Below are 12,044 nucleotides of genomic sequence, written 5' to 3' on the forward strand. Positions count from 1 at the left end.
TTCACATGAGAAGTTCCGTTCCTTCTCAGCATTGTTTTCTGTTATTAGTATTACCATATATGCTTTATTATGTGTTGTTAAATGACTGACGAAGTAATATCTGTTGATAAGACAGAGTTTGTTGATTTGTTTTGGTTTTCCTTCTCACGTAACGAGTAATTGAAAGCTTTCATAACACCCAGTTTAATCTACAACAATGAGAAGGCCACTCAACAAGTGCAGAGCGTTGCGTCAATACTAGAGTTGTTTACTACGAGCGCACAGCAGCCATACTGGAATGTTCCCTGACCTGTGACCTTCTGACGTCATCTAATACTCTTCGGCTTTTTCCGTGACGAATGTTCCGGAAAAGCGAGCGCCGGCTGATCGACTGAGAGCGGGCATACACTCGCTTGAAACTGAGGAAAAGGCTTTGGTTGAGAGAGAACTATTGCTAGGTCAGATCAAAACAGTCTGTACAAGTTTAAGGAAGATGCAGATACCTGTCATCGATCGTTTGACCGCTTTAAAGCGCGGATAATAGGCTGGAAACGTGATAAACACTTCTAGCCTGGCGGCCAATCAGAGGCAATCATCCAAATATGGAACGAAGCTCCGCCCATAAGGGACTATAAGAGGCATTCATTCATAACTGAGGCCTCATTCTCCGATTCTCCTCGTGAGAGACAGTCATAGGAACTACTAGCTTACTAAGCGTGGATACTTGACGTCTAGTCACTTCTTTTCTAAGTGGGATTACAAATATACCTATCTACATATGGCTGACACCTTGTGCTTACTACCCCCGGACGCACAACTGTTTGAGGATCAGATCGTGCCCGACACAGACGACTGTTTTCTCCCCCCGACAGAAATTGTTCTACCAAGTCTGCCTGCTAACGTAAGTTTACTTTATTTATCACTGGGAACTTTCTTATATCTATTCCAAACTTTTAAAGTGTTTATTTTATTAATTGTTTATCTATGAAGTTGAATTTTACAAACGGGATCCCATTCTCAGTGCTTAAGATTTTGAATTTAAAATCACGTGTTGGTGTATAGAGAGGTGTAACGTCACTTATCAGCGGGTCGGGGCCAGTAGTAGGGTAATATATTCAGTTGACCCGAGTTCTTGGAAATGGAGATATGTTTACCGAATGAAATAACCGAGGTGTCCCGAGGTCTCGGGTGTCTGAGAAATCTACACTATGAACCCACTGTCACGATAGTGGATTACCTGTGGTGACTTGCAGTAAATGTCACGGGACATATTACGCAATACCCACCGAAATTTTTATCACACTTGTTTATGAGCGAACTAGGCAATCACGCAATCGGAAGATATCGGCCATCGATGATTCACAAATAGATAGGGGGTTGTTAGTGTGTACTCGGTGAACCGAGGCACGGGAATGTGTGTGGGCGGCGATCTGCGTATTGGAAACGTCCCGTCCAATCTTTTCTCTCTCGGCGTATGAATGAAACATAATTTGCCGCGTAATGCTAGCGATAGAAGCGAGTATCAGGTGTTATAGGGACCAGGGTGACAAGCGGAATAGCACGTAGCTTCACCGACTCGCACCTAACACAATCGGAAAACAAGACTTAAGCGGAACTGGACTTGATAATAAAATATCAAATTCAACTTCGGAAATTCCCCATTCTCACAAAGTAGGTTATAACACATAAGAAGGGCTAGGGGTTTTAAAGTCAGGAAATAGTCATTGGATTCAGGGATATATGTTGCTATTTCCGGAGATTGAATTTAGCTCAAGTGGCACTACTTCCTTTGTTGTAACACCGTTAGCTTAATTTGCGTTACCTCTTGCCCTCCAAAACATTCAAATATATAGTAATTTAGTCACGATAGTTATTTCTTCATTATTCGTTGTAGGTGAAAGCTGAGTTGGACCACTACATTCTAGGCCAGGAACTAGAAGGAAAGAAACCAAGGCGGGAAAGCGCTTCAGTCATTGACGAATTCTTCTGCGCGGACCCGTCAAAGGTGCCAGGGTCTCCCGGCAAATCCAACAACCAGATTCTTCACGAACTGAATCAACTTCGCGCAGGGCTTTTGAACTCCGCCAAACAACAGATGCTTCAGCTCGTTGACAAGCAGCAGTGCTTGGATCTAAACCCGCGCAGGGAGAGCTCATCTATCGTGGATGACTTCTTTGGCTATGTGTTGAAGGGTTGTGACAAGGACAGTACGTTCGTGAAGCAAGAGCCGGTGGACCAGGCGACTGGCGAGATGTTCAACCTCGACAGCTCCACCGACTACGACAGCGTCATCCCCCAGACGGACGATGATCTCAAGGCTGAGAGCTTGAAAGTGTCCGACTCAATCTGGGAGGACCTTAGAGCTAGCATTAACATGGTAGAAGACAACAATGGGTCAGACAACGTGGAGAACAGACAAAAAAGCAAAGATTCCCCAGTCAAGGAAGAACCCATGGATACATCCGACAAACCGTCCTGCCAGTTTGAACTGTCTAAATTGTGTGACGTAAAATCCGAGTCTTTGCAATGTTTGATGAATGATGGACGATCCCAGAACTCGCCAATGTCTGGTCCACAGCAGGTGATTTTCACGGAGTCAGAGATCCCTGGCATCAGTGAGCCTAGTGTGACTTTCAATGGGATGTACATCCAGCCCAACCAATATGCCAAAAATGATGTCCCCCAGTACTCAAACTCAAACCACATCGTCCCCGTCTTTCTTCCTACTCCGCCCAACTCACAGCCTGCCAGCCCCAGCCAAGACTTCGTACGACGGACCCCTCCACCCCCCTACCCCGGAATGCAAGTCCAGGGGTTGTCCATCCCAATCCCGATGCACGCCTCACCTTGCCAGAGAGGTCTTAAGGTGCAGAACACACATCCCGGTTGCTCTACGATTCGCTACAACAGGAAAAACAACCCAGAACTTGAGAAGAGGCGCATCCACTTTTGTGATTTCCCAGGTAAATATGCTTACCGAGCTGCTTTAGGGTTGCATCAGATGAAATCATTTGTCTCAGAAATGAACGACACCTCTCCGGTTACGACATATTCATCAAATATTTGTAGAAACCTCTTTGCTTTCACCGCGTTAGTTAGTCAAGAAAGAGTGAGTCATAAATAAGTTACTTCATAGCGCCCGAAGCGGCCAGAGCCGCCATGTTGCAAGGCATGACTAAGTGATACTCAGCTGTGACGTAGCAGTTGTTTACTACTGTACGACCGCTCTCCCTCGTCAGGGTGACTATGACCTAAGCCATGACCAGTACATAGCAATTGGCGATCGATATGCATTGATCTCCTGTTTATTCCGACTCGCCCGCTGCCTAGAGCTTGAGAACTCGACATCTGTTCAGTACTAGCGATATGTACACATATTTAACAGTTTGAGCGTTGAACAGTATTATAAATTTAAAGATCTCTATAAACCTCTACATGTAGAAAGTGATAAAAGCAGTCGTATATGTTTTTAGCAGTATTTTCTTTGTCTCCATGTCTTATGGTTTTGCCTTTGTTTTCCAGGTTGTCGCAAAGCCTATACCAAGAGCTCACATCTGAAGGCCCATCAAAGAATACATACAGGTAATTGTCTCTACCATACGGAAACTTCTTCTTTTAAATTAATGCCATAAATATTTAAAGTTCCACTAGTCATTTTTAATCTGGTGTATTTTCAAACCGCAGAAGCATTGCATGTATGGTTTTATAGGTATTCGAGATTTAAACATGTTGTTACTCTTGTATCCTCTTGTTGCAATGTATTTATGACGTTCTGTTGTTTTCCAGGCGAGAAGCCCTACAAATGTCACTTCCCAAGCTGTCAATGGCGATTTGCCCGGTCTGATGAACTGACACGTCACATTAGAAAACACACAGGCGCCAAGCCATTCAAGTGTAAAGTCTGCGACCGTTCCTTCGCCCGCTCTGACCATCTTGCCTTGCACATGAAAAGACACGAGCCCAAGAGCAAGTGAAGAACCCGATTGGGCTGACCTACTCCTTCCGGTGTGCGCACGCACCGGGCAGCGCCAAGCGTCTGAACCCTTCAGTCACGTGATAGCTGCAACTGTGTGATACGTTGAAGTAGACAGGGTTGGCGTTGCTGCTGCGACGGTTGCACGAGAAACCGTCTGACCACATCCGCTACGAGCTGTGACCGAAATGAATGCCGGAAGTCACATGCAGCGGAATTCTAAGGACATATTGACGTCATATCCGGTTTCTTACTGGAAACAACTGATCTCATTGAAACTGATATTACAAACGTTTTTATCTTTGACATCGAAAATTTATATTTTGCCAGTATAAACGGCCGCTAGGGATAGCTTTTTTATTTGCAGTTTTGCAATTTTATGCACTTCTTAATCCAGTCATTTCATGGGTATTTACTGTTTATACATTCTACTCATCATGATTACTTGGAATGTGCATTAGTGCGAAGCGCTGATAACGGTGCTATTATTTACGTCAGCCTAAATACAAATAGGCACCAAGTAGAAACATTGTCTCTACACGTGTAGTAACATCCGACACAGCAGCACGTGAACTTCGTGCACACGTCTTTCAGGCCCTCCAGGTTGTGACACAATGGGTGATATTTCAAATGTATCATACATCATCATACGTTGAAATCCGAGTCACCCTCATAGTGCTATGTGAGGTGATTCACGTGCATGCACGTGCATCCAAGGCGTTCTCTCAAGATGGTCAAAACTTTAGGTGGACATTTGCCCCAAATGATAATAGACAGCAACTCGGTGTTCCCGTGACAGAGAACTGTACTGTGCCAAAGATAGACGGTATCACTTTTACCATTCCAAATATGGTGCTATGATGCGCACTGCATGTGCGCATAGGATCTGAACGTGTTCGGATTGTTCAATGTTCATATTGTGAGCATGTTGAATATGTTCAGTCAATGTTAGATGTCAGCTATGGAGGTGTTCAGCAGTGTGTGGTTAACACATTGGTGTGGTGGCCTCAACGTTCTCAGATGTCAATGACAGTTTTACCCTATGTTTGTGATAGAATCTGTTATGTTATGGAAATATGAGTCAAACCCACATGAAGGTTTGTTTTCCTATTTTTCTATAATGTTTGGTGAGTTATGTACGATGTGGTGAACGTTTTCAATATACAAAATAATAAAAATACATGAAATATACACTTTGTTTGTCTTCTATGTTGTCACAAGTTTTATGAAAAAGCACATTGTTTTCAAGTGATGGAGCATCAGATACATTGACTTGGTTGTGCCGTTGTCACCTAGCAACGATATACTACAATGCTACGGGGAAAAAACACAGTTTACATTAAAAAATATTTTCTGACAATCGTCTACGAGCGGAACATGTATTAAAATTCGACCACAATTTTAGCAATACCTGCCCATAGTTACACAAACTAATGTTTAGTCTCTGAATATATATAATTTTGGTAGTAACAAATAAACCCATTTAAATTGAAAAGGAGACCCAGTGAGTAGGGTGATTCAGACCTGAACCTGAGGAAATCTAGACTTGCTTTATTTAGGGCTTTAGCACTGCAGGCAGGGCTAGGCAGTAGGGAAAGTAATGTGGTTCAGGGACTATGAGACAGACTAATAGTTGCATAGCTACCATATCTATTTCCAATACAATGTTGATGATAAGTATCACTTCACATAAACACATATTTGGGACATATCAGCTATGAGAGGGCCCACCATTAACACTGTGTATCATGATGGTGATTTAGTAAATACTCCTAGGCCAAATGTAGAGATAACATCATTATCAGGTTATATGATACACCAGGCCTTATCACCCATACTGCATATCCTGATCATGTTGAACATCAGTGCTTGTCACCGTCCATTAAACCATGCGGTTAATACTCATGCAGTTGGTCTATGAACATGTGGACACTGTTTCAACAGCAGGGTAAACCTTGTGTGTTTAAGGAAACCTGATACATTCTGTGTCTAGTTCCACATTGACAAGAATCTCTGGAGGGTGGGAGTTGTCATACCAATTACTGGATAACGCCTTTACTGCTGCTGAGAGATCCTAAAAGATAGGGACTTTTCTAACATTTGGCCTAGGACTATAAAACAGACTTGTGATCCGGCAGGAACCGTACGACCGACTCGACTTTTACAACAAGACGTTTCTGGGCTACTTCTTGCCCCTTCATCAGGAGAATGAGATTTCTCCTGTCCAGTTATACCATGTATTTATTTATTATAATCATTATTATACAGTTCATAATGATACTAATCTAAGCTGAAGCACTTTTAAAGATCCAGGCAATGTGTTCCTTATTTGTAGGCAGAAAATACTCTTTTGTATGGACGCTTAAAACCAGACAAAGAGAACCAACCCAGTATAGCAATCACACTGTGACATCAGGTTCTTTGTCGGAACCGTCCATGCTCGACTTGCTGTTTAGTTCAACAATTAGGCACGCAAATATATATAACTATAATATGCAGTGTGTCTTCTCTTTCAAACACCTTTTTGCGTACACATGACGCCATCACTGATTATGAGTGATGCCGCCATGTACTTCTCACAGCTCTTTTGAGTTGAACTCCCAATGAAATCTGTTTCGTTGCATAATTAGGCTGGTTTTAGTCTGGTGTTCACGTTATATAACTAGATTCAGACTTTATTTAGCCTTTATGTTCCCCCAATGAAAAGACTCAGCACCTCGGAGAAGGGGGCGATGGAGTACATTATCCACCTACAAATTTCAACAAAGCGCCGGCGCCACTGTCTGTATCCCTTATGTTAATGGTGCAAAAAACAACAAATTAAACATGTATGAAAACACTTTAAAAATAGGATACATTTCTAAAAATTGTTAGAAAATATAAAGTTGTTTACAATGTTCAGTTTTGATGTCTACAAGCTGTGCGTGACTACCGTCTATTATCATTTGTACTCTTGAACCGCCATGACGTCGTGACGTTGGCTGACTTTATTCATGTGTATTCAAACATGGAACATGTAATATATTTCTTCAACATATGTTATCTTTGGGATTGCACTTTCTTAGTAAAGTGCAGATTCTACTACTTTTGTTGGATTGCGTCCCATCCGCTATTCGAGCCCCAACCCTCCGACAGGCACCTCATCGCCAGCACACAAAGTCAGCCGCTTAACCCGCTCAGCCACCGCGACTTCCACATATATTTCTTTAGTTGAACTTGAACTAAATAGTATTTAAACAGTACATCAAATTGTTATTGGGGACGATGGCGTTACCTGCTTGTACACGCTCATCACGTCTCAGTGATGTCGTAGAGAGAGGATGGGCTTGGCTGCCCCTTGTTCAGTACCTACAGGAAACAAAACTGTCCACGTCATGCAACAGCAGCCTGGATTACCCTATAACCTGTTGTTGGTTTTTGGTAAAGCAAATGAAAACAACAAGAAGCCATGCTTGTATACCTAAAGAGGTTGACCAACTCTAAACCACCTAATATATGTTACTTACTTCCTCAATGTGTAAGTATAGGGAAAGTGATAGTCATGTGCTTGATTCAGTTCTTCCTATTCATAACAGTCAATCTAATGTTTGAAACTTAAGACACAAGATTAAAATGAAGAATCCAGAATTTCATGCTGTTTTCAAGCTTGCCGGAATGGGTACATGTACACCAGAAACTGTACAAGACAGAACAAGGTCTGGTGGAAGTGCTCAAAGAAGTCTAGTCTTAACTGCTGTGAACTGATTCTTTTTTTTCCTGTTTCTTTTTTTCCTGGCAAAATTAGATTCTTTTTTTCCGATTCTTTGTTTCCTGATGCTTTTTTCCGATTACCTTTTTCAACACCCATTAACCACCATGTGGTCGCTATCACATTAGTATTTAACGAGGTACACCCTATTCTACAAACACTTAACCGGTTATAAAGAAGACAGAAACAGTGGCCGAACCACTGCAAAGTTTAGGCCCAACACACAAATATGACACAGTATCAAATGCATTAATTATTATAGGTTAAACACGTGTGGAAATGTATAGAATGGGATGAGTTATCCTAAGCTCCTATTGTCTTCTAAACAGTTTTAATACACTGCAAAGCCCAAGAGGATCAGGGTCGTGATCTCAAGCTTCGATCGCGGTCAATCAGTCCAGGCGGACAGTTAAGGCTATTGTCTATGGTCTATTTCACTACTACAATATGTACAGGCAGTTTCCAGGCTTATGGGTGTGTGTGCAGTATATGTCGTGGGCTCATTGATCATCTAGAGGAAGGACATGGTTGTCGTGAGTGGTCACGTTGCTTCAATGAAGATATAGACTTTGTCCCTCTCTTAATAAGAGAACCGGACTTTAGCCCATGTCGTGTCAGAAACCGGAGCCTCGCAGCGCTAATAATGCCGTTCATCGAATTGAATAGGAATGATTATGATGATGAAAATAAACTCATCTAGTCACATCCAGGTGTAATATAGTCAGGCTATTATGTGTTTAAATGAGTTTTCTTTTACGCCGCTTTTGCAATCATCTTGAAATAGCATGGCGGATGAGACCAGAAATGGGTTTCAAACATTGTACCCCAGTGAGGAAACAGGGCCTTCGACGTGATGATGATGATGATGATGATGATGATGATGATGACGATGATGACAACGACGATGATGTCATAAGCATATGTTACTGAATCGCTATCAAAACCCTTCAACCAGGAAGCGATCAAACGACCTAGTTCTAGGGACGACCACTGAAAATCAGTTCATGGATCAATTTCGGTCACGTATTTTATACGCTGTTTGCTATTCTTTTCATTCATGAAGTATTAAGTTGTTATAAGTTACATCTGTGACTGACATATCAAACGTGTGTTGTCTATGTATGAATGACTGTATTCTGTACAGGGGCATCCGGACCGTCATACGACGTCATCAGACATGGGATGCATCAAAACTACGGGAGCGCGTTACAGTGAATGGCAGTGTTAAATAGTGTTGAGTTGAAGACATTTAGGTGTTTAGGTAAACTATTAATAAATCTCACACTTATGTGACCTCAAACGCCGTACAAACCTTTCATAACTTGGATATTTTTATCGTATCGTAGCACATCAGGTTAAAATAAAATGGCCAATATGGAACTATGGGTTAGACAACAGAAACCGGTCTTGTTGAAACATGTACGCTGTTTAAAAACAACCGTCCTCTACGACCGTAACGGTAATGGTTGAGTGAGTAAGTATGGTTTTTTAAACAATATTCCAGCAATAGCACGAGACATAAGCTTCACATATTGTACACATGTATGGAATCGAACTCGGGACTTCGGCATGACGAGCAAACGCTTTAACCACCAAGCTGCCCCACCACCCCGTTATCGGCATGAGAACAGTACTTTGTATAAAATTTACTGTTTTAAACCTTTACAGAAGCCCCACCGTGATACTGCTGGAATATTGCTAAAAGCGGCGTAAAACCATACTCACTCACCTTTCACAAGTATCTGAAAATATGTCACCACTGTCTGTCTCATATGTAAGGAAAACTCAATATGATATTGTTCTATTTTTGATCCATATTCTATACTAGTATATATTCGTCCTCAGCTTTATTAGATTTTTAAATAAATAAAATTTTAATTAAATTAAATTTCAATAATGAAACCGTCCCACCGACGTCACCCCATACTCCCACCCCAGCTGGGTCGGCCCCTGCATTGGCAGTCCTCCGTCAGGCTGCCATCCTCCTACCCCTTAGGGTCATGTAAACACAGTGACAATATAAAGCCAGGCGATGCTACTGATGGGCTTGAGCGGATATACCAGACCGTTGTCACAATAGAAATCGTGCAGTAATATGCAACAAAACATCACATCTAGTCCTCGTCCAAGCTGGAGACGTCCCGGAACTTATCGTAGACAGGGGGGAATAAATGGGTAAACATCGGTCTGTTTACTTAACACTGCCAAATGTTTAAGAATTCAGAGCACAGTTAATTGACAGTTTCAACAGTGATCAGGTTTGTATAACAATCCTCTACCTCAAAAGGGACTACTTTCTCGTTTGCGTGACATAACGTGAATTCATTTCGTTGCCATTGGCAACCGATGTCGTTTTCCTTTCACCTTTTTGTAAGCCCCACACAGGTGAGTATGCAAGATGTATGCCTACCTGTAAACTGAACTGATCAAGTTATCTATTAAATAATATGAACAGTTTTCACTATTAACCCTTGTTATCAGTGGTGCTTAAAATATGAAACTATTGAAATGTATGTATGTATGTATGTATGTATGTATGTATGTATGTATGTATGTATGTATGTATGTATGTATGTATGTATGTATGTATGTATGTATGTATGTATGTATGTATGTATGTATGTATGTAATAACCATGAATCCCATTTCACTTCACCCTGAATTAAACATATATTGAACAAAACTAATATTACCTTTCATTTCAGTTTTGTCAGTATGTATTCCTAATGATTTATTTGTTTGTTAGTCTGTTCATTGTTTAAGGCTTCCTTCAGCAATATTCCAATATTCATATTTTGGCAACAGTTTTCTGCCTAGTAGCATTTTGATCATGTTCATAAATTTTGATCAAGTCCAGTTTTTAAGTGTATACATCCGTTTGCCCAGCAAACTAGATTATCTAGTCTCCACAAACCATGAAAAACACATGTATTGAAACATTCTCATGTATTTTCAAAGGTGCTAAATAAGTAATCCCCAAGTCTGTCATACAGAACCTTAAACAAACATATCCAAGAAAGCCCATGCAAGTCTAAAATATGCGGCAAGTATAGATTACCACAGTTTCAAGAATGAAGAAAGTCTCTGGACTCCTTTTCATTATATTTCATTATTACAATTTATGAACCATTTTTTCTTTAAAATATGTTCGTTTTAGAGAAGAGATGTTAATCAATGTAACTCCCTTGAAATGTACATTAAAGGTTTACCTCCAGTCAGATAGAATGACCATAAAGTCTACCTACTGTGTATATTCAACACACGTAGTTATATATAGATGGAGAGTCATGGTGGAGCGTTTTCCAGCTATACACATTTTTCGAAAAATACAAGCGTTTTGTGATATTCAGCTTTACTTAGAAGTTGACATTATCAGGAAATAACCAATCGGGTGACCCGATACTAAAATACTTCCTTTATTTTCAGAACAGCCGTGATAATGTGTTCCAATTGTTATGCTAAGTGGTGTAATTTATGCTTACACATTCGTGTGGCACTCGAGGCTCCAGCACGGCAATTATTCAGAAGCGTAGCTATGGCAGCTGAAAACGTGAGGGGATTGGTAACATTGGTTGCTTGTTAAAACGGAATTGTTGCTTTCAATGATTTAGACATGATTCGCGAACACCTGGTGTCATGTGATTCATAAACTCGTGATATGGTCGGAATCGTACTTTGGACTCAGCGTTTTTCTTTTGGCTATGGGGGCGGTGAGATAGCCAAGTGGATAAAGTGTTCGCTCGTCTCGCTTGTGTACAACGTGTGAAGCCCATTTCTGGTGTCCCCCGCCGGGATATTACTAGAATATTGCTAAAAGAGGCGTAAAACCTAACTCACTCACTCACTCACTCTTATGACTATGGATATGCTTCATTTGCTGTTATGCGTTTCATGAAATACATGAGGTATATCGCGTATTGACAACTCTGACTGATTCGTGATTCAGATACAATAAAGTAAGAAGTAAGCGTTGGATTCAGCATTAATTTGAACATGTTTGCATACACCTGGTAATGAAATAGGTAGTGAGGTACTAGGTCACATATGTGTCCAAGGTTGACCTCTTTTATTGGATAATCCTGACCTCACTAAGGTCACGCTGGAACGTATTTTTCATTCATAAAAGATAACGATCTCTCACCGAGATTATCACTTTTTGAAACCAAATAGGTATTTGTACTTCGTTCTGAATTCTATATTAGTTATTCATAGATCTACTTCGGGGTATATAAAGTCGAGCTATATCCATTTGCCATCTCCAGTCAGGCGCTAGACAGTCCAGGGCATCATGACCGATGAGAATACCTGTTAACATCCGGGTTCGAATTGATCTTCAGCTACCCA

The 12,044-nt window shown here is 41.1% G+C and overlaps 1 protein-coding gene across 1 annotated transcript; it reads left to right on the forward strand.

Annotated features, from left to right (window-relative positions):
• The first annotated feature begins 629 nt into the window (after positions 1-629).
• LOC124269578 (myoneurin-like) lies at positions 630-5,143 on the forward strand. The gene is made up of 4 exons (XM_046704637.1): positions 630-880; positions 1,874-2,942; positions 3,502-3,561; positions 3,766-5,143. The coding sequence occupies exons 1-4, from the start codon at positions 758-760 to the stop codon at positions 3,951-3,953; spliced, it is 1,440 nt and encodes a 479-aa protein (XP_046560593.1). The 5' UTR covers positions 630-757; the 3' UTR covers positions 3,954-5,143.
• Positions 5,144-12,044: the final 6,901 nt, after the last annotated feature.

The sequence above is a fragment of the Haliotis rubra genome, unplaced genomic scaffold, assembly GCF_003918875.1.
Source record: "Haliotis rubra isolate DU_JTF1 unplaced genomic scaffold, ASM391887v1 Scf1, whole genome shotgun sequence".
NCBI classification, from domain to species: domain Eukaryota; kingdom Metazoa; phylum Mollusca; class Gastropoda; order Lepetellida; family Haliotidae; genus Haliotis; species Haliotis rubra.